A 23,864-nucleotide genomic window follows, 5' to 3' on the forward strand; every position below is an offset into this window, starting at 1 on the left:
AGAGTGTGAAGATTTTGTTAAAAATTAAGATTTTAGTTGTGAGAAAATATATTAACATAAAATTTGCTATCTTAGCCATTTTTCTGTGCCCAGTTCAGTGTTGTTAATATATCCACAGTGCTGTCCAAGCAGTCTCTAGAACTATTCCATCTTATAGAACTGGCGCTCCTGCACCCACTAAACGTCTCCCCATTCCACCCTCTCGCCAGCCCTCTGAGGCATGGAGCTGTTTCCTCTTCCATCTCACATCTTTTCTCATGCATTTTCTTCCAGGAAAGTGTCTTGGCCTTGGTTGGGTATGGAATGCACAAGGTTCTGAATTGTTCTCAGCCAGGCAAGAAGCAAATGGGCGAGTCTAACAAGGGGGCGTGTCCTGTGGTTTTGTTCTGATATTTGTAGTCATTCCCTGCTGGCTGTATTCTTTTGTGCAACAGCAAAGAATTCACTGAGAGTTGCTTTGCCCCTTTCTCCCTCCTCCCCCCTCCCTCCCTCCCTCCCTCTCTGTGGGGGTTTAACTTGGGGTCTTGTGCTTGCCAAGCAGACACTCTTACCAATTGAGCCACAGCCCCCCAATCCTTTTTTGCTGTAGGTATTTTGCCAACAAGGTCTCACATTTATGCCCAGGGCCTGCCTGGACAGGGATCCTCCTATTTGTGTCTCCTGCATAGCTGGGATGACAGGTGACTTTTTCTTGACTGTGCTGGGTTCTAGTGACCATTTTGCCTAGAATTTCCACCTACTGAGTAGCTGGGATTACCAAGTGAGCTACTGCACCTGGAGCTGTCTTATTTCTTTAATGCTACAATACTCCATAATGTCTCATATGTGTCCCCATTGTCAGTGTTTGGCTGACGTGCATATTATTGTTTAAGTTTTTTGGTGCAAGGGCTGGAACCCAGAGCCTTGTGTATGTATACTGAGCCATGCTCTTTCTAGCCCTATGTACCTTGTTTAGTTTGCACCTTACAACCAAACCCTGTGTAGCTTGAATTTTCTCCTTCTTAATTTAAAATTTTCATTCTTTTGAATTTTCCTGTTTGGAACTGAAGTTTACCAGTTTGGGCCCAATCTTTATGCTGAATATTTCAGAAAATTTTTGAGTTAGAGCCATTGGGTGGTTCTTGAAATATCAAAACAAGGAACAAGTTATGTGCTTTCCCCTTCCTCCCCCAGGGCTGGGGACGGGTTATGAAGACATGACTTCAGAGTTGGCACACATACACATACACACACACACACACACACACACACACACACACACATTTAAAGACTGCTGTTTTATTCTTAAGGGCAGGAAATTTTGGAAGAAAAGCAACAGATCAAGTGAATATGTTCCTTTTTTTCTTTGAGGGAAAGAATATTAAGTTACATAAAGATAGATTTTATTAAACTTTAATAGCAGTTTTCAGTGAGTGAAGTCTGAGCTGAGACCCAGCAATTCTGGTGTCACACAGATGCTTGAACTGCTTGTCTGGTTTGCAGGCTGGGCCCTGTGTCCCTAGCCAGCTCCTTTTGGCTCCATCTGAGTTGACCCTGGCCACACTGTCTTTAGAAGTTCCTTTCTGCTTCTGCTGCTAGGTTGATGGGAACACAGCACCAGCAGGAGAAAATTTTAGTGCCCCGGTAAAAAGTTCTCCCTCTAGATTATGTCTGAGTAAAATCGAGTGGCACCTTGAAAAGGTCCAACCCCTGTTCTTCAGTATCCTGTAACTACTACCACCTTTATCACCTTTCCCGTGGAAACTCTGAATCTTGCTTTCATTGTATTGCCGAAAAGGAACTCAGGAGAGTTAATGACCCACAGATCTTCAAGTCCAGTGGGTTTTCGTTGTGTCAGCTTTGATTCCTCTGTCTTACTTGGGTTTTCCTTTATCTCTTCTCCCGGGAACACTATTGCCTAGGACTTTTTGATGTTGAAGTCTTTATAATTTTTCCAGCAAGAGGCATCTATCAGTCACTTTTGCATTACTACAATGAAATACCTGAGGTAAATAATTTATAAAGAGAAAAGGTTTATTGAGCTCACACTCTTGGAGGTTCAAGTCCAAAATCAGGCAGACCCATAGCTTTGGGCCCTGGTGAAGATACCAGATGGCATAGTGGGAGTACATGTTGGAGCAAGTGGTCACATCTCAAGCCAAGAAAAAGACCCCCAACTGGGGCCCCACAGCCTCCTTCCAAAGACCTAAAGGCCTCCCACTAGGTGCCTCCTCTTAAAAGTCCATAGCACCTCCCAGTGCCACCACCCTGGGGATATTTTATTTTATTATGTGTGGATATTTTATTTTGGGGGTACTCATGTTGCACTCACACCATCACAAAGGCAATACTGAGAAGGACGTATCCTTTGTTGTTACTATAATTATCTCAGTAGCAACATATAGCTAAAATGAGGATGTCAGGGAATAAAGAAGGAAATGGATGTTTTGACTAGACAAGCTGGGGTTTAAATCAGATCATCTTTGACTATGAGTTTTTAACAGGCGGCTTCACCTCCATGAGCCTGTTTCCTTGATGCTGGTGGTGGTGGCAGAGATGACTCAGGCTGGTACACAACGGGTGCTTTTCTCCCTTGGCCCGTCAGATCACCTGGCACAAAATCCCGAAAGAGGAGTTTTGAATTTTCTCCCAGAATCACCTACCATCCATTTCCTTTTATTTCTTTTTTTCAATACCACCTGTCCTATACATTTTCAAAAGACCCGTTGGTTTCCAGCTTAGCTTTGTGTGTGTGTGTGAGATTTTTCCAGAGGTTTCAAATTTTTGGGGAATTCACTTTTAAGAGAGGTTTTTTTTTTTTAATCTCAAAACTATTTTAAATAAAACCTGGGCTATGTTTCTCAATATACATGTTTTTTTTTTGTTCCAGTAAGACTTTATCTATGGACTCTGAAATTTAAATGACACATAATTATTACTTTTTTGTTTTTCTAGAATTGGAAGAGCACAAGTTGTATTTTAATATTGATTTTAGTGTTTTTTGGTTAATAGAGGTTATATTTTAGAGCAGGTTTAGATTTGCATAACGTTGAGCAAATAGTAGAGAGTTCTAATGCTAACGTCTTACGTCAATGCGATGTGTTTGTTACAATTAGTGGGCCAATATTGATACAGTTCTGTAACTTAAGGTCAGTGTTTCATTCGGATTTCCTTAGTTTTGATCTAATACCATTTCTGTGTCCCAAGCCTCCATCCAGGATACCGCTGTAGTTTTTAAGTTCATGTTTACGTCTTTATTTCTTTTCTCTCTCTTGCTAGGTATACAACATGTTTCAACACCAGAGTCTCGGGATCAGAATTAACATTCAAGTAACCAAGCTTGTGCTGCTACGGCAGCGTCCCGTAAGTCTCCGTGAGCACCTTTCAGTGTGCACACGCACACGAGTGGGTCTCGAAGCTTCTTGTTGAGTGCTGAGGAGGGCCGCACATAGCTGTTTCCCTTAGTCACCCTCCTGGCTTTTCAGATGGCAACAGTGTGAGAGGAGAGCCAGTGTTAGAACGGGAACACTGTGGGGGGGGGTGTATATGAGCGTGTAGGGGTGTGGGGGGGGATGTGGGGGTGTGTGTGGGGGGGTGGGTGTGGGGGTGTGTGGGGGGGTGGGGGTGTATATGAGCGTGTAGGGGTGGGGGGGGGGATGTGTGGGTGTGTGTGGGGATGTTTAGAATCTCAAGGGAGCCCTGAGCAGTGAACTCATGCACACCTCCCTCTATTCTGGAAGTTTGTGCCCCCGCTCTCAGATACTTAAGGAGGTCTTTGGAGTCACCCCGACTCCACTCGCCATCGCATTTTTTCTGGTCCGCTAGTTGAGTGCCTTCCCACATGCTGTGTTACCTGCAGAGTCAAGCAGTTGGCATGAGATTGAGGGAACACAGCTGGCTTTGGTGTACTTACTTCTGTTTACTGAAAAATAGATTGCTTTCCTGTGACAACATGGTCTTCAATTGAACTTACAGACTAGGCCCCTGTGGTCATTCTTGGGATCTGCTGAATCTTCACCAGTGTTAGGTTTTAATCAGTGGACAACGACCCATCAAATACTATCTCAGTGAGCAGCTGACTCCACCTTAATATCCGTCACATAGTCTGGACGGGCTCTGGCTTCTTCCGATGTTGGCTTCTCTGACTACCCACTTCAACTTCTTTTAGGCCAAGTTGTCCATTGGGCACCATGGGGAGCGGTCCCTGGAGAGTTTCTGTCACTGGCAGAACGAGGAATATGGAGGTGCGAGGTACCTTGGCAATAATCAGGTTCCAGGAGGGAAGGACGACATGCCTTCTGTGGACGCCGCTGTGTTTGTGACCAGGTGAGCACGTTGTGGCCCATGGCTGACACGAGGGGAGAGGAATTTTCCTTTTCAGGGAATGCTGCTGGGAATTCAAGCTTGGCAATCGGACCTCTGCTTGTGGGCTTCCGTTTTCTCAATAGTCAAGTGGGGATAATGACCAGATCCACCCATGAGCTTCCCCAGGCTGAGCGTCCAGCATCAGCTATCGTTATTCCTTTTGTGAATACTAGAAAAGTTCTGTAATTCCAGAACTTTCCATCCATTGCTTTTTCCCCCACCAAAGAAGGTGCTGATTGGGAAGGAGCCTATGCGGGTTTGAAGCTGCTTCAAACTGGCTTCAGCACACTGTTGTGGAGGGGAGGAGATGACACGAGTTTCCTGTGGGAGGAGGTCCAGGCAGCCATGTGGGTGTTCTGCACAGTTACAGTACAGGCCATCCACAGACACCACTGGAGAACTGACCTGGATGCCCACAAAAGTCACATGCAGCCCCCCTCTCTGAAGCAAGGAGCAGAGGTTATTTCTATGCTGCAGGACTAGACTCGCCCGTTTAGACTGGGAGTTATTGGGGCCCAGCAGCCAGCCATAGAAATGTAAGTCAGCCTCCAAAGCAGCAAGCGGTAATGTTGCTTTAGGTCTCTGGATTCGTAACCTGTGGCCACAGAGGGACCTAAAATAATGGACATTTACTCTTGTATATTGTGGACCCTACATGTCCACAGTCATGCTCTTGCTGATGAAGGCTCTAAGGGAGGATTCCTCCCTGCTGCCTCCCCTTCTAGTGGCTGCTGCAATCCTTGACCGGCCTCAACTTGGAGATGCAGCAGTCCATCTCCCTGCCATCATCACATGGCTTTCTCTAGAGGTTGAATTCTGGGCTTCGCACTTGCTAGGCAGGTACACTACCATTTAAGCTATAACTCTAGCCCTTTCTGTTTTGGTTATTTTGAGGTAAGGTCTCACTTTTTGCCCAGGCTGACCTGGACCACAGTCCTATTTATGTTTCCCACAGTAGCTGGGATGATGACAGGCACGTACCACCACGCCCATCTTTTTTCTTTTGAAATGGGAGTCTTGTGAACTTTTGCATGGGCTGGTCTGGAACCATGATCCTCCCAATCTCAACCTCCCATGTAGTTAGGATTACAGGTGTGAGCCATTGGCACCTGGCCCATGCATCTCTCTCTATGTTAGATTTCCCTCTTTTTTTTTTTTTTGGCAGTGTTGGGATTTGAATTCAGGGCCTTGTGCTTATTAGGCAAGCACTGTACCACTTGAGCTGGGCCCCCAGTCCTTTTTGCTTTATTTTCCAGGTAGGGTCTCATGCTTTTTGTGGAACTGCTCTTGGACTGTGATCTTTATTTCTTCCCCTCTCGAATAGCTGGGATTACAGGTGTATATCATCACACCCAGCCTTCCCTCTTCCTAAAAGGACACTAGGAATTGACTTAGGGAACACCTTAACCCACTGTGTGACCACACCTTAACTTGATTACATCTGCGATAACGATCTTTCCAAATAAAATCACATTCACAGATACCAGAGTGTAGGACCTGACCATGTCTTTTTTGGGGGGGACACATAATTTAGACCACCACAGATGTAGATTGGCTTTTGCATTTGTCCTGATGTTTTACACCTTTCTTGGTTGCTTTACGTTCATCATGAATATGAAATTGTAATGCATTCACACCAAAATCTCCCTATAGAAAATATGCAGAAATTTAAGAAATGATCTAAAAACATTTAAGAAAAATGTTTATTATTAAATATAACTAAATTTCACTAGAGTGCCTAGGAGTGTATCAACTTTGAATTTTAAGGATTTAAAGAAATCTCCAAATCTCATCTTATTTCCCTGCCTTGAGTTTAGAGTCCCGTTTGTAGGAGAATTTATCGTGTTTTAAGCTAAAAGACAACCTGTTCCTCCAGGAAGAGTTAAATCTCACTTAACATTTGGCTTTGAGTCAAGATAGGTTCTTTGCTTGCACCTGCCCCCACACTGGTCCAGTGACATCCCAAAGCCAGCTAGGGAAATTCTGTGACCCAAGAACCAGGCAATGCAGCTCCACGTTCCTCTTAAAAAATCCAAAATATGCACATTGCCACTGGCAGACCTTAAACAGATGTCTGATCACTCTTCAGGATGATTCATGGATTGCCAGCCCCCAGGATTAAAATGTGCTCTGTTTCATGCCGGTGCCTCATGAGAACATTTGCTGCTTGTGTGGGATGTGATTAAATGTTTAATGGGACATTTTGGAAACAGTCTATTCAGTAATTCTGAACATGTATGGTGTGGCTGGTGTACAAACAGGCACTAAGATCCAAGGGTGAATATGACCTGGTTCATGCTTTGGATCTGGACTTGACCACCAGTTAAGTGCTGGGAACCTCCAGGTGCCACTTTTCCAGGAGCAATGGCCTCCCACACTCACTTGCCCCAGGCTGTCACCACTGAATGTCTCGGAAATGGCATTGGGACTTGTGGCTTTCTGTAGAGTACCCTAAAGATTGCCTTGAAGGGGTGAAGAGTACTATGCTTTCAGAGTAGATTCCATTTGGAGAGCAAGTAGGATCCCTGGAGAGCCATGTCTATGTGTGACTGTCAATTAATGTGAGCAGTTTTCCAAATGATAATTAAAATAGGTCTAAAAGCCTTTCCTAGAAAGGAGCATTACACTCTACACAACCTCATTACTGGAACATGCAGCCAAACTTCCAACGTCCCTCCTTCAAAAGTGGTTTTTATGAACAGTATGTAAAGTATATAAATGATGGTGCTTTGTTAGAAACACTGTATTTTCTATATTGGAAAGTTTTTCTCTTCCTTTCATCCAAGTTAACGAACATAGCTGTCACTATTGTCCTGTTAGTCGTGTTTCTGTGGTGAGATACTTAAAATCTACTCAGCAGTTTTCAAGGGTGTAGTACATGAACTGTAGTCACCATGCTGTGATGGAGCTCAAGAACTGGGGGGAAGAAGAAGCAATTGTAAGTGGTCTTATTTTGGGAACTGGTAGCATTTTTTTTTTCTCAGAGGCAATAAATGTCATCAAAATTAGAGTTGACAAAGCTTCTGGATTAGCCCCTTACAAAAAAACTGTGAGTAGATATGAAGCCACCCTGTGCCCAAAGACTGCCAATCAGGAATTCTTTTCCTGTCTCCCAACAGCTTACCTACTGCCATGGAAGTATTTTGTGTAAAATGTCTTTTTCTATGCTTCACATTTATTAGGATGGCTATTACAGAACAAAATATAGCAGAACCCAGAAAGCAACAAATGTTGGAAGGGCGTGGAGAAATTGGAACCCTTGTGTGGTGTTGGTGGGAATGTAAATGATACAACAGTTAGAAAAAGAGATCCCATGTGATCCAGATATCCCACTTCTGGGTGCGTATCCAGAAGAACTGAAGGCAGGGACCTTAAGAGATGCTCGTACACCCTTTTCACAGCATTCTTTCCAATAGACGAAGATAGAAGTGACCCAAGTGACTGTGCAGCAGAAGAATGGATAAACAAAGTGTGCTGAATTTATACAATAGAAGATTATCTAGCCTTAAGTTGTAAGACGGATGAACATTGAGGCATTATGTTGAATGAAATGAGCCGGTCACCAAAAGATACTTACTGAATGATTCCAGTTCTATGAGGCCTGGAGTAGTGAGTGAGTAGCAGTAAATACCATGGTGGTGACTAGGGGCTGGGGTAGGGGAGAATGGGGAGTCAGTGTTTAATGGCGACAGAGTTTTAGTTTGGACACATGAAAAAATTCTAGAGATGGATAATGGGGATATGAATGGAATTAGCATCACTGAGCTGTCCACTCAATGGTTAAGATGATAAATTTTATGTGTATTTTACCACAATAAAGGTTTTTAAAGTGTTCTTTTCTAACTGTGCACATTGCGGAGGGATCCTGACTGCATGGGTGTGTGTGGTTCTAGGTGAGGATGTTGGGGGTGGGGAGGATATCTTTGCTCAGGGACAGAGAAAACAAGGCTTCTTTGCTGAAGGCTGTGGGGCTCTGACCAGTGGATGCTGAGGCCTCCTGCATTGCTCCATCGCCTATGGCCAGCCAGGAGTCTTGGGTTTTTTTTCTCCATTTCTTGCTATCTGAGTAGTCCTCATTTCACTCACCTACTTCTGTAGAGCTGCTGGACTGAACAAATTGGTGCATGGCCGTGTCCTCTGGGTCCTCAAAGGTGTTAACTTGAAGACCTCCCTTGAGGACGGGAAGGCAGCTTGGAATCAGACAGGAAGCAGAGCTGGCCAAGATGTCACTTTTCCTAATTAGAGGCTGAGAGCTGTAATTCCCTAGGTTGGGATAACAAGGGACTAATGTTTCTGCAAGGAAGTTGGGGGCAAGGCAGCTGCCGTCCTTTCTGCTCAGAGTAATCCAAGCTGAATGTCTCTTGGGAGATTGCATGGACCAGCAGTGTTGGGGGACAGTGTCCCATGTCTGGGCCTGTGACTGGCCGTTGTGGATGTTTTTCCTTTCTTTGTGGCTGAGCCTGAGAGCTATTCTCCTGGACGCCCAAGTGACAGATGGCCTCTATGGAGGACAGGAGCATAGCATCATGACCAGCAGGAGCAGTTAAAGCCAGGTTTTCTGCAGCTGTCTGGGGCTAGAGACAGTCCCATTATGGTCTGGGGCTGGGGGCCACACTTGACCCCACAGAGGCTCAGGGGTCCTTAGCACCTGGCATGGCTTTACCTGTGAACTCTGCATCTGACCCAGAAAGCCAGGAACCCTGCATTTCTCCCCAAGCTCAGTCTGCACTCCTGCTGAGAATGCAAGGGAAATGGAGCACACCTGCAGGGCTGCTCGTACTGCCACACTGGGCCATCTCCAGTGGCCTCTTCTGTATTGAGCCCTCCAGCAACTCAGGATCGGTCATCTTCCCTACCCCCTCTACTGCTGTTCATTAGTCTCCTAAAAGAGAGCCTTCAGCAGCAAGTCAGGGCAGGAGGCTGGCTCTGGATGGCCAGCCCTTCTCCATTTCCAGCAAGTTCCCTTGATTTGGGGGTACAGTCATGATAAGAGTAGAGGTCTAACTTTTTTTATTTCTCCCTTTGTTAAAATAGTTTTACAGTTGGCTACGTGGAGTAAATTCTGGAGTCTAACATACAGCATGGTGACTATAGTTAATAGAATAGTAACATTGTATGCTGGGAGGTTGCTGTGAGCATGGGTTTTAAATATTCTCACCACAATAACATGGTTAGTGAGTGAAGTGATGGATGTACTCGTTAGCTTGATTTAGTAATTTCACAATGTATATGTAAACAAAAGCGTCACATTGTTCTGCATAAATACAATTTTTTGTTAGTAAATGATACAATGAAAATAAATTGGCCAAAAATTGCTTCCCAAAAATATATATGTTAGTTACGAAAAAGTTAGAAATTTCCAGTAAGCAAAACCCGTATAAGTTGGTGACACAGTTGGGCTCCAGCTTCTCTGTGCTTTCTCTCTGGCCACATGTTCAGAGCTGTCATACCTGCCCTGCTGCCCCAGGCTTGGCGCATGTCCAGCGTGCCCAGTAGGACAAATTTAGTCTGGAACAGTCAGCCTGGACTTGGGATTCCTGTGCGTGAGGACCCCAAGCAGAGCCTTTTAAACCTCCAGGTCCAGGCTCTTTGGGTGTGAGTGGGCTGGTGGGATTTTTAGGATTCACACCCCTGAGCCTAAAGCCAAGCCTGAAGGTGTCCTGTATGAATTATATTAGGAGGCAAATGCATTCTGAGCTTGGAGCATGCTGAAGTGCAGGGAGAGGCAGAGATGACTGTAAGCATGAGGTCAGGAGACCCACACTCTGTCCTTGTTCCAGTTTTAATGGCAGGCCAAATCCTGTCCTGAAATAGATGTGGACTGAAGGAGGGAAGGAATCAAGGACAGTAAATGCCAGAGTGCAGAGAAGGGGTCAGAAACCAGGAAATTTTCCTCAGCAGGGGAAAATGAGCTGTGGCCTAACCAGGGCTGCCACTTGCTATCATAATTTTGCTTAGTGTCAGTCTTGTCTGGCTGGGCCCATCCTCATTCCAGATTGTGGAAAAGGAAAAAGTGAATGGTGGCTTCAGAACCCACCTTCCAAATCTGCAGCTGCACTTGAGTGTTCAGAGAGCTGCAGGTGAGTGGGTGCAGTGGAGATAGGAGTGGGGCCCAGAAAGGACCATCTCAGCGGCCTTTACTCTCCTTACCCAGCTCGCAGGCAGGGCGCTGCCCCCTCCAGCACTCTGCAGTTGGCTGCTCACTGTGAAGGACTTGAGGAAGGAAGCTTGGGAACACTTGTTGGAAAAAGAGGGCTCAAACTCCTCATTTCTCTGTGAGAGGTGACAGCAAGCCTCTTGTCTTGCAGAACTGGGGCTGCACCCAGTTTTGAGCATCTTTGCTATCTGCACGGCTGGAGGATCCTGGGGGAGCTTTGAAGAGTATCATCTTTAGAAGTGATTTGTTTGTTGTCTTCTCGTAGAAGTAATTCAAGGTCATTATTGCATTGGAAAGGACATGCTGGCTGAGTAGAGTAGCTTGGAGAAACCCCTGCAGTCTGGTGATACTGATAACTGGGCTTGACCAATAACTTAACAAACATTCCAAAACTTTTTTAGCTGTTGGAGGATAGCTTCCTTCCAACAGTTACATACAGAATAATTCAGCTATAAGAAAAGGCTCTTCCATTAGGTAATTGGACTTACCCTTCGGAGGTAGCTTACTCTTGGCAGGACTGTTGTGACATCACTATGAACTGTGACAACTAAAGCAGTATCATTGAGCACAACTAATCAATGCTAACCACACTGTTTACTGTTTTCTGCCCCCATTTTTTGTGGAGTACTTCTTATACCTGACTATATCTTTTTTTCTTTCTTTTTTTTAGGACAGACTTCTGTGTTCACAAGGATGAACCTTGCGACACTGTTGGTAAGTTTAAAATCCGAATAATGATCTAAGGGACTGCTATATCCTGGGACTTCGTGATAACATTTCTGGTTTGAAGAATCTGTCTCCAAATGAGTTCACTCTTTTCTGTTGCCTATTTTCTTATAAATTGGTCAGTTTACTCTATTTTGGGTTTTTTTTTTTTCTGTAAAGTTTTGACGTTGCTTTTGACAGAAGCCTTCTAAGTAAGGGGATAAAAAAGAAGAAATAAAGTTAAAAGGGAAAGAGCCACTAGGCTAGCTCGAGGGGTCTACGGTTTGAGGGTGCACTTGGATCCAAGGGTCTTAGTCACTCAGGCAAGATGGGACCCTTGCTGAGTTGCACAGTTTTATGAGACAGAAACTTAGTGGGTTGTGCTCCTGTGGGCAGATGATCTTTCCTGAATGCTCTAAGAGGGGAGTGGGATGTAAGACTAGCCGGCCTCTGGTCTCCTCTACCAACCACGACACAAGGCCGGTGCTTTCTGATAACCGACACACAGCCCTGGAAAGTATATTTCTCTTCTTCCCTTCCTTCTCTTCCTCCCCCACATTGCCCCTTACTTGCCATTTTTCATTCTCTTCTGTCCTCAGCGGTGTCTGGCTTGCTCTTGACTTCTGATAGGTTTCAAATAGAAATCATTCTTTATGAGTAAGAAGAGAGAGCACTGCCAATTTTGCCTACTCAAGCTCAAACCTTTACAAACAAGTCAAATATATTGCCAAAAGCAAAACTGTGAATGTTGTGTGCTTCAAATTATAGTAAAACTGAAGAAAAATAGTACAGGATTGAAAAATATGTTGTGAAATTTAAATGTTAACCTGTGCTTCTCATTGAGTCCTGGCTAGGGGTAACCTTGAGCCTTTGCTCTGGCTCTACCACAGACAAGCTGGGTGGCTCTGGGTAAATCTTCATCATTGATTTCTTGATCTATGAAATTATCACTTTGGATTAGGTGATTTACAAGGTCCTTCAAAATTTAGTATGATAGCTAATATTTATTTCCTGTGTCAGTGCTTACAAAATAATTTTTTTGACCTCATCAGTCTTTTAAACAGATCAGAAAAAAAAAAAAAAACAGATCAGAGCACAAGGTGTCAAAAACCAGCTGAGCTTGGGGCTGTGTCTATAGTGAAATTCCTAGACAAAGGCATCTTGCCTTGCTGAGGGATAGCTGGTCCAGGTCCAAGTCTGGTCTGGTTGGGCTCTAGAAGATATGAGTGTGCTGACTTTTCTGTCTGTTGCCCGATCTGTCAGGACTGTCCCATCAAATGGCCACTCCTTCTCAGGGTTCACAGGTCACCTTTGATGGCCACTGTTGTTCTTTCTGAAGGGCACCTCTGCTCCATGTTCTTGATGCCTCCTTGCTTGGTCCAGGGAGGCACTGGTTTCTCACACAGCCCTTGTCTATACTTCCTGCTCATCCAGAAGATCGTACTACACAGGAGCAAGCTTAGGCCTCCAACCTATGTGCTCTTCAGCACCTGGCTCAGGACTCGAGAAGCTCAGTTATGACTGTTGGTTGGCCAATTGATTAAAGAATGTAAGGAATGGATGAGTACAGGTGAAGGAAGGGCATGCAGGTAAGCCTGTGGTGGGGAATCGTGTTCGGGCCTCCTATGGAAGATGAGGCAGTGAGTTCTAAGCAAGCATCTTTATCTTTCCCTCTTCCAGCCACATCACCACACTACTTTTAATAGTTTACTTGGGCTTCCATAGCAAACAGTGACAGATGTGCGCATTGTCTCTTTGTGCTGGAGGCTGGCTGTCTCTGGTCAGTAAGAACAATGGTATGTTGATAATAAAAATTTGGAAACTGGGGGGTATGACAATCATAGGTCAGTTTCAACATTCAATTTATTTTTGTGTTTATAATTTTTTAAATTTTGAAATAATTATACAGGCACAAAAAGTTGCCAAAATAGTAGAGAGGTTTCTTACCGCTATCACCCAGGTAACATCTTACATAACTCGAGTATATAATCAGAACCAGGAACTCCATGGACCCAAGACAATGAAATAGACACAGCTCCTGCTCAGGCATCATTCACTTTACATACATAATCAGCCCTCCATAGCCACAGGTTCCACATGCACAGATTAAACTAGGTATTGAAAATTTTTGGGCAAATACATCTGTACTTAGCATACTTAACGTGTACACTTTTTTATGCCTAAGCGGTACAGTATAATAGCTACTTACCCAGCACTTCCACTGTACCAGGTACTATAAATAATCCAGAGGCAATTTAAAGCATGTGGGAGGATGTGCCCGAGTTACATGTACATACTGTACCATTTTATAGACAGGATTTGAGCATCTGTGCGTTTTGGTGTCTGAGAGAGTCCTAGAAACAATCCTATATGAATATTGAGGGACAGCTGACTCATGTGACATCTTATCACACATGTAGATTTGTACCTTTATCCTGACATCAAGTACAGGGTGGCTCTGTCACCTCTAAGAAACTCACTCCAGTTGACACTTTATATTCATACCTTCCCTCTCTCACCTTCCATCTGTCTTCCATCTTATAATTCTGTCCTCCCGGCATCCAGTTTACTTTTGTATTTGGTTTTGATTGCACAGAATGTAAAAATGATCTGAATCCTGTCAATTTGTGTTTGCCAGTGTGCAGAGGATTTGAACAGCTGCCTTGAAAGTTCAGGGTCCAGCTTTAGCCCGAGCTGCTGTGTGCCCCATTCTGCAGAGAATGAGGCATCTAGACTTCCTGGTAACAGAAGAAGCTTTGGGGTTGCCAGTGTTATGTAATTTTATATGTAACTGCATTTTTTGTTTTCTTGTTTTAATTAGTAGCCATAGTAAAGAGCACAACTCATGGATTATTTATTCCTATACTTTTTTTGTTTATCTTGTATTAATTGAAGTAACTTTGAAGCAGTGCTTTGAATTCTGCTTTAATTTGTGGCTTTTAAAAATATAATGATAAAATATGCTGCTGTGGATTGGATCTTGAATGACCACCCTCCCTCCTCCCAAAAAAAGTCCATGTGTTAATGGCTTGTTCCCAACTTGATGCTATTGGCAGGTGGTGGAACCTTTAAGAGTTGGGCCTAGTGAGAGGTTGTAGGTCATTGGGGGCATGCCCTTAAAGAGGATTGTAGGGCCTGTTCTGTGCACACTCTCCCTCTTTTCCTCCTTCCATCACTCTTCTTCTCCCTCTTCCCCTCTCTCCCTACTGCCCCCTTCTTACTTCCTGGTCACCATAAAGTGAGCAGATTCCTCTGTCACATGTCCCCACAGGTGTGCTAACCTCACCACAGGTCCAAAAGCAACAAGGGCAGCCAAACATTGAAATCTAACGCGGTAAAACATGGCAAACCTGCACTTTGTATAAGCTGATTCTGAGGTGTTTTGTTACAGTAAGGGAAAGCTATCTGTAACACTTAAACATAACATACCAATTTTCTGTCTTAATCTTTTTTTTTTTTTGGTGGTACTAGGGTTTGAACTCAGGGCCTCATGCTTGCTAAGCAGGTGCTCCATCTCATGCAGCATCTTAATCATTTTTAAGGGTGCGGTGGCATTCGGGAAATTCACCCTGCTGTGAAGTCACATGCATCTAATTCTCTGAGATAGAGAAAATCATTATCTACCCTTCAGTCATCATTCCCCCCAAAGTTACTTTTATGAATGTTTTAAAAATAGTTTTAAGTAGATTTCAGGTTAAATTTGAAGAACTTCTCAGTTACTGAGTGGATTTCGGGGTTCCATGAAAAGTACTTTCCTTGTACACTGCCAGTCTACACCTGCCCATTTTATTAGTCAGAATCCTTGATGATAAGAAATGAGGCAGAGTAAAAGGAGCATTTATTAGGCTTGGTGATCTGGCTGGAAACAGATGCCCTTGGAGTGTGAGAGCACAGATTCCACGTCGAGATCAGTGGCAGGGCCTGGCTTACGTGTGTGCCAAGGTGGCCGTGTTGGATGGCTCCCAGTCCTAACCCACACTAGGGTGAGGGAGGCTCTGGCCTTTTGTGCTTCCCTAAGAGAAGCAGCGGTACTTCTCACAAAGAATACATATGTGTGGTGATTGTGTGGGTGGGGGATCCTCAAAAGGGGGCAGTGTACTTCAGTCTGGGGAAGGTGTGGATGGTGGACAGTCCAGAATGACAATGTCCACTGTACCTTTGACCTTTGGTAAAGATTGAAGCACCAGGCTTACTATCTCTGGGCTTCCCAGGGGTCCTTCTGTAGTAGGGAAAAGTGTGGTGTCCAGGTCCTTCTTCCAAGGCTGTTCTGACCCTCATCAGGTACCTGATTGTCACCAAGCTCTTCTATACAGGGTGAGACTTGACAACAAATGAATGGCCACACTTTTTATAAACTACACCAGACCTAGCCTCCCTCCTGGCTCTGCCAGGGGGCTTTTTGGGCCTCTTTGGAATGGGAAGAACAGAAGGGATGACCCATGGACTTCTGCTGATCTGGGCACACCAGAATAAAAGGTAACCTATAGGGAAAAGGACCTGGAAAAGTAGGCAGCCAGATCTGACAGAAGTGCTTGGCCTTCTCAGTTGGGGGTACTATGCAGAGCCTTTTAGACCTTGACTTTGAAGGGTATGAGCTTTTCATCTGCTGAGTTGCTTCATGTGGGATATAGAAGCGGGTCTTAGGTGAGCTCTGTCCTGGGAGGCAAGAGGACAGGGACATGGAGGTAGCAAGACTCTGGATCTTTGCATTCTTCTTCCTAATACCTGAGCAACCTCTTCTTGCCATTACCCACTGACTAGATGGTCATCTGTGTCACAATTGGAAGATGTAGGGCGCTGGCCTTGCTCCCATCTCTTCCTGTACTTTGTTTTGGGCAGTACTGAAATTCGAAATCAGGGCTGTTACTCTTGAGGCAGGTACTCTACCATGTGAGCCACACCTCTGGCCCTTTTTGCTCTAGTTATTTTAGAGATAGGGTCTTGCTTCTTTCCCTAGGCAAGCCTGGACTGTGATTCTCCTATTTTGTGCTTCCTGTCATTACTAGGATGACAAGTACATGCCACTACGCCCAGCTTTTTTCCTGTTGAGATGGGGTCTTGTGAACTTTGACCAGGCTGGCCTGGAACTGCAGTTCTCCTGATTTCAGCCTCTTGTGTTGCTTGGGATGGCAGGCTTGAACCACTGGCACCTGGCTAACTTTGTTGACTTTTTGAAATAAACCCCAATCTAAGTCAAGCAAGTTTCAATTTCTTGTCTTGCTTGATCTCACAATATTTTTAAATTAATGGAAAAGCCTCCCCTTTCTTCCCCCCCTTGGCGGGAAGGGATACTCCTTCACGAAGGTCAATGGAGATAGTCCACAGCCACGTGCCAGGCTGGTGGTGTCCAAGGGTCCTGTTGCTATGGCCATGGCTGTCCTTGAACTTTGGTGGGAAGACCCCTTCCCCATGTCACCCCATAACCCTGGTGCCATGCTCTCTGATAGGTCTGGGTGGACTGAGGGGAATTGCACTGATGCAGCCATTGATCTCCACAGTGGTCTGTGGGGGAGAAATGAGGTAGCCGTAGCTGGAGGAAGCAAGGGACGGAAAATCTCCAACCAGGGCCATGGTGCTTGGGAATGCAGTGTAAAGTTCTAAGGTCTGCTTCAGGACACTCCAATATGAGACCAGAAAACCAAAAGGAGGTGAGGAGGCAATGAAAGTGTGAGAGAGTGGGTAACAACAGGTCATAACCCTGGACCCAGTGGGTTTTCATTCATGGAATGAAAGAAAGAGAGGGAGGAAGAGAAGTGGGGACTATATGACATCATAATTTAGGGCTCAGGAGCAAAGGAAGGGAATACCACTTTCAGACCCATCAGAATTCATGGGTCTGACTGTACTTTATCCCTGTCCCCTTTGTTACCTATCACAGTTTGCTTTTTCCCACCCTGGTACCCTGACCAAAAAGCCCATCTGGGAATTTTCTTTGTGGGTGAATTTGCACTCTTATATTGTGGTGGTGCATAGTCTTCACTCGTGACTGTTTTTGTTTTTGAATCATCAAAAAGAGGTGTCAAAGCTGAGCACTTGTGGCTTGTATCTGTAATCCTGGCTGCTTGGGAGGTTGAGATTGGGAGGATTGAGGTCAAAGGCCCAGCAAAAAGTTCACAGACCCCCATCTCCAAAATAACCAGAGCAAAATGGACTTGATTGTATGGCTCAAGCTGTAGAGTGCCCACTTTGCAAGTGAGAAGCCATGAGTTCAAACTCCCATCCCACTAAAAACAAACAAACAAACAAAGAGGTGTTGGAGATTGTTCTTGTTGTGTATGGCTAGAAAGTAGTGTTTGGGGTACTCATAGAAAAGTTCTAGTAAGACTAGCTTTGGGTTTCTTTGTTTCTGGGGCCTTTCCTACTTTATTATTTCTTGTAATCTGGTAGAAGTTAGGTTTCAAATGTGCTTGAAAATTAGTTGTTAGAAGTAAAGATGGTCTCTGACTTTCAGTGGTTCAGCTTACGAATTTCTGACTTTAAAATTGCGTGAAAGCAGTATGCATTCAGCAGAAATCATACTGCAAAATTTTAATTCTGCTCTTTCCCTAGGTTGGGGATATGTGGTCTGATTCCCTCCAGTGACGCTGGCAGTTGGCCACAGCATCACAAGGGAAGCAGCTGACACAGCAACTGTGCAGTGTTGCTGAGTGGGGTGTTGGGTAAGTTAGGGATGTCATGTGCATTTTGGACTTAGGATTTTTCAATTTACAGTGGCTTTATGTGAATGTAACTCCATCAAGGAGCATCATATACAGTCTCAAGAAATTATCGCCACAAGGGGAAGTAACTTCTTTGAACAACTAAGTTTGAATGTGTCAGTCTTTTTACTGGATAATCCATCTCATTTTATCCCCATGGATGTGCCTTACTGTGTCGTTTGTGTCTACTTAGAAAAGCTTTAAATGTGAAGGCTTAACATTTAATTATGTGTTAGCTGTCCCAAATCAGACAGTCTATGGTCTCTAGCAAATTTCTCTGCTCATCAGAAGTTACATTTGTATTTGCGATTATACCTTTAACCATAAAACTTTTGAGAAGTTTTATGAAAACTTTCAATGTGGGAAATCAAATTTGCATGCATCTCATCACGAGAGTGCAGATTTTTGGCAAACTCTGTCTTCCTCATCATATTTATAAAAGACAGACCATCCCCTTAAAAGAGTTAGGAAAGTAGCACTCTGTCAGTTCCAGGATATTGCATCCTGCAAGTCCAGCTTTTAAAGTTGCTGGGAAAACAAAGTGTAGACCTCAGTTCACTTGTTCCTTCCCCCCCAGGTTAGCTTTGATCATTGGGACAGAGTATTTTCTCAAAACTACTGATTAAGTTGTCTGTATGTTATGGTCTTTTAAAATACCATATGTAGGGGATATGTAGGGAGAAAAAGGACAAGTGTGGGTGACCCTGGGGAGGGGAGTTCCCTGCCTTTATCTCTATATGGATGTCCATCCTATGTGTGACTGAAGGATAGTAACAAGGGTGAGAGAAATGTAAATGAATGTATGCTTGTGTGTATAGACCTATATACACGTATTTACATTCTTGGGGGTGTGTGCACATGGAAGTATATGTGCGTGTGCTTCCTGTACCTGCAGGTCTGGCCAAGCATATTCTGTGCCTGCAAGTTCTGTAAGTTCTGTGGTAGCCCTTGTACAATCCTTTTGAGAAAAGCTGTCTGCCCCGACAGCTACACAAGAAGATGCCTCTGTGGGAGCTTCATGTTTGGGACTTGGCTGAAAGTCCGTTACTGAAACCACTTGCCCAGGGGACCAAGTTCAACTTGTCTTGTTTCTGCCAGGGTCTTGTCTAAGGTTACATAATGACTGGCCTACATTAGAAAATGGTGAAAATATGTAGGCATGTTTTCGCACGGGATGGGATTCTACCAGCTCTTTGGAGATGTGGAACCAACGTTTAGTTTGGAACTAGACAGAGACCAACAAAATGTGTGGCTGTGCCTGACTGCCTTTTGTGCCAGAAAGCCAGAGGGCTGAGAAAGCAAAAAAGCAAAGAATTCACCATTCAGGGTGTCCAGCCGGGGCCCTCAAGTGCAGGATTGGAGCCCCTGTGAATGTTCAGGACAGGAAAGTGGGTGTCTTGTAAAAGTGTCCTTCCTCATAAGTATCCTTCCTTGAGGATGGCTGGTGAGCATCTTCCCAGATATCTGTGCTCTGACAACTTGTCAGAGGACTCCAAAACATACCACCTTTTCAGGTAGGTAGCTTTTCATCTGCATGAGATGCCAGTAACATTGGTGTCATTGATGTGACAGGGGCAGAGGGACTTCTCTGTTGTTCCCTCTACATTTCCATTCCTCATGGACAAAGGAGCACTTTAGCACTAATGTGGAACAGAGTTCCATTCTTCATCTTGTTAAAGTGCTGCTCTTTCTCCAGTCGTGCCATTCTGAGTCACTCCTGACCCTTATTGGGTTTGTTAGAAACTAACAAAACCCTTCTGAGTGGAAGGAGGGGAATTATAAATGGGAAACCAGGCTGTATAAATTGTCTCTGCTGATATTGGGAAGTGCCCTTGCAGCCCATGAGCAGCTGCTCATATGCAGCCTGCACTGGGGGAGTATTCAGGAGAGGTTTGGGGACCAAGGACCACCACTGTGGGTTCCACGAGAACAGAGCCCCCGACTCTGGGTGAAGGAAGAAGCCCAGGAAATCTTAGGCTGAGAGCCAGGGAAGACCCCCACAGTTTCCTGGAAGGTGGTCATCAAGGTCCCCTTTACCACTTGCAGGGTCCTGCCATCTCCACAGTAAAGGCTGAGCCCCTCCTCTGGGGCCATCCACTGGAAGAGGGGACAGGGAGGGCTTTAATGCTGGGATCTGAGCACTGGCTCAGACCCTGCTTCCATTCCATCCTTGTGTGACTTGCCTCATGTATGCGTCTCTGATATCTCTTCTGTAAAGTGGGTTGAGTAATACTCGGGGTTCTTGTGTGGTTAAGGAGACTGACTACACACACCCATTCATGTGGTGTTATCACAAAAGTGAGAAAGTAACAAATGCTGTTGAGAGCACGAAGAAATGGGAGCCCTGTGCACTGGTGGGAATGACAAGTGGTACATCTGTTATGGAAAACAGTGCAGGGGCTCCTCAAAACATTAAAATATGATACCAGAATTCCACCTCTATGTATATACCCAAAAGAAGGGAAAGCAGGAACTTGAACAGAAGTTTTTACATGCATGTTCATAAGAGTATTATACCCATAGCCAAAGAGGGAAGGAACTCACGTGTCCATCAGTGCACGAGACAAACAAAATGTGGTATGCACATACAATGGAATATTAGTCAGCCTTACAAAGGAAGGAAATTCTGACACATGCTACATGGGTGAGCTTCGAGGATGTTATACTGAGTGAAACAAGCCAGTCACAAAAGGGCACATGCTGTTATAAGAGGTACCTAGAGTAGGCATATTTATGGAGATGGACTGAAGCATGGCAGTTCCCAGGAGCTGGAAACTGGAGGAACAGCGAGTTGTTGATTTACAGCTATGAAGTTTCAGTTTTATCTGATGGAAACGCTGGAGATGGATGATGGTTGCACAACGTGACTGTACTTAATGTCACTGAGCTGTACTCTAGTGACTAAGATGATAAGTTTTATGTCAGTTTGCCACAGTTTTTTTTTTCTTTTTAATAACATGACAGAGAAAAGTTGTGACTTTGATTATCTAGCATTTATTTTCAGAGATTTAGCCCAGAGGACAGTTGTAGAGAAGGGGGTGCTCCTTCTCCGGCAGGGGCTGTGTGGCGAGATGCATGTGGTGCTGGGCCCTAACATGGAGAGTGGGTGGGGAGGGAGGAAGAAGAGCCTGGGTAGTCTGGGAGAGAGACTTAGATCCCCAGCCTGGGAGGTGAAAGGAAGGAGAGAGCAGGGGCATTGTAAGGAGTGTTGCTGCGGCAGAATTAGAGCCTTTCTAATGTCCTGAAGTCAGGCATGTACAGACAGAGGATGCTTCGCAGGCTTCTCTTTAGTTGCTTGGCTGCGCGTCTTTGGCTTTACTCCAGGCATGGTTGGGCCGTAAGGGTGCTGAGACTTACTGAGGTTCCTGTTGATATTTTTGGAGTCAGCAGGTCTCATCTGGCGTTAAGATTGCCATTTTAGTCTAGCCCTGAGTTCATTTTCCCAACAGCTGCTCAGCTGTTGGACTTGTGATATTAAGAGCCAGGTCATTCACACTGAAGCTGTTGCAGTGCTAGAACTGACCACAGCGTCAGGGTTTGGTCACTTCTGAGTCAGAGCTGCAACTTGGGGGAGAGTGTTTGGAGCTTGCGTATTTCAGCCATTTCACCAGCTCTGATGGGCTTTGTGAGTTCATTAAACTGAAGAACCCTCAACTCTCCCTCATGAAATTGAAAGTTGGCTCTGAGTTTTTAACTTCGTCTTCTGCAGATAGGCAGCTTAAGGGGGTGCTTTAGAAAGGAGAGAGAAGGTTATGTCAAGGCAGCCTACTGTTCTTCTCTGTGGGGCAGAGGTCAGTTCTGAGCCTGGGTATTATTTAGGACTTCGGTTGAAACAACCTTTAGAATTACTAGCAGAGATGACAGGGATCAGAAATTTCTGACAACTGCTGCTGCAGTGGAGGGATCCTGACTGCTGCACAGGAATGGTCTATGTTAGATTAGAGAAGGGCTGAGTCATGGTTAAGGAAGACTTGAGTGATGGTTGGGGAAGGGCTGAGTCATGGTTGGGGAATAGCTGGATGATGGTTAGAGAAGGGTAGACTCATGGTTAGTGCCTGACACTGACACAGTCCAGGGTGTTGTGGTAAGGACTTTTAGGTGATACCTACTGACAGTTTTTCTCCCTGGTGGCTTAAATTTCCCAACCTTCCTGGCAATGGCCAAGTGACCACCTTCTGTCCAGTGGAATGGGATTGGAAGTGACGTGCTATTTCTATACAAACCTCCTGTGAAACATGCTCGGAGCTCTTTCTTCATTGGCTGACAAGCTAAGGACATCCAATGAATTAGCAGGCAGTGTTGGAATTGTTAGGTGTTGCAGGAGTGAGAAGACAGTACATTGAGATGCTGAGATTGGGCTTTTGTTTGTGACAGCATTTAACTTCCATGATGAGAAATGTTGAAGTCTGAGGATCTACAGCATTGTGCCCTTTGGAAAATTTGAGGTCTCAAAATCTGAAGAGTTATATTTCTTTTTGGCAGGCTACCCCCCTCTCCAGGGTGGGGTTGAATGAGCTATAGAGCCAGACTCTTGAACAGGTTTTAGTGATTATTAAAAAACAGCCTTGGACTTACAGAGGAAGAAAACATTACTGTTTTAAGTTTATTGGCTGGGGCTCTGCAAACCAGACTGACCAAAAAAAAAAAAAAATCCCCCAGATTAAACAAGAGAAAAATAAACAGAAATTGTGTGTGTGGCATGGGGTAACTCAGTGATGAGTAACTCAAAGAGTGTTTAGGACTTGGGCATATGAGCATTTCAAGAAAAGAACAATACAGTTTTAAAGGTGACAAGACATCTGAAAAGGACTTTGAGTTTCTAGGGTGACCAACTGTGGGAAGGTAAATGTGTAGGGAATTAATGGCAGATAAGGGCTAGCTAATCAAGCTCATTATCGGATTCCTCCTTGCCCTCTTGGGACTGGTATAGGCTTAACTTTGGTCCTTCCTGGTAGAGAGGAGAAGGGGACACCCTTATAAATTTCTGTCATGCTTTCAGGAAAAGAGAAGAAGGACAGCTTTCTTGTATCGACAACTTCTCAGATGCCTTCAGGTCACAATAGTCTTCTTTTCTGTGCTAACTGAGGAAGGGCTGTCTTGGGGGGGGGGGAGCACATTTTTCCCAAGAGGATTCACCATCTTTCTGCTCTGAGAGTTGTAAGGGCCTCATGGGATTCCTGTATAATTTTTTGTGAAGTAGAGTACATAGGGGTGGCATCTGTCTTTGTCTTCCTTCTTCCCTTACCATACTGGCCTCCTTCTCTCCACAATGCTAGTCAGCCTGGGGAATCTGGTGACTCATTAGACTTCTAAGCATGGACTAAATTCCTGTCTTTGTGGCTCTTGAACCCTTCTTTGGGGCTCCCTTTTTCAGTACTGGAAAGAGATCCTCCTTTCCACTCACTCCCACAAAGAGTAGCCTTTACTTGCTTCCCTTAAATCTCCTGTTGGTCAAAGGTATTGTGTTAGTCAACTTTCTGTGACAAAATCAACTTAAAAGGAGGAAAGGTTTATTTTGGTTCATAGTTTAAGAGGTTTCAGTTCATGATCAGCTGGCTTCATTGTTTTTGGGCCTGTGGTGAGGCAGAACATCATGGCAGGGAGCATATGGTAGAGCAGAGCTTATTACCTCATGGGAACCAGGCAGCAAAGAGAGAGAGAAAAGGGACCAGATTCCCACAGTTCTTCAAGGAACACCCCCAGTGACCTCATTTCCTTCCACTAGGCTCCACCTTCTGACAGTTCCACCACCTCCCAAGAGTGCCACAGGCTGGCAACCAAGTCTAGACACATAAGATACAAATCTTGAGGCATTAACACAGTTCAGCATCTCAGACGTCTGGGAGTGATGCCAGTGATCAAGTCTTTGAACTTGCCCTTGGAGAGTTGAAGAGCTTTGCTTCCAGCAGAGCCATCTGCTTTATCTATCTCACACCAGCTGTTCTTTGGAAGATAAGGGA

The 23,864-nt window shown here is 44.7% G+C and overlaps 1 protein-coding gene across 5 annotated transcripts in view; it reads left to right on the plus strand.

Annotated features, from left to right (window-relative positions):
- Positions 1-23,864, plus strand: part of Adamts17 (ADAM metallopeptidase with thrombospondin type 1 motif 17) — a 333,323-nt gene that overhangs the window by 64,572 nt on the left and 244,887 nt on the right. For all 5 annotated transcript variants that reach the window (XM_074061615.1, XM_074061617.1, XM_074061614.1 and 2 more), the window contains exons 5-7: positions 3,259-3,342; positions 4,148-4,305; positions 11,172-11,215. In XM_074061615.1, the coding sequence (XP_073917716.1) occupies positions 3,259-3,342; positions 4,148-4,305; positions 11,172-11,215 (286 nt within the window). The remainder of the gene's footprint in view (positions 1-3,258; positions 3,343-4,147; positions 4,306-11,171; positions 11,216-23,864) is intronic.

The sequence above is a fragment of the Castor canadensis genome, chromosome 19, assembly GCF_047511655.1.
Source record: "Castor canadensis chromosome 19, mCasCan1.hap1v2, whole genome shotgun sequence".
In the NCBI taxonomy this organism is placed as follows: Eukaryota; Metazoa; Chordata; class Mammalia; order Rodentia; family Castoridae; genus Castor; species Castor canadensis.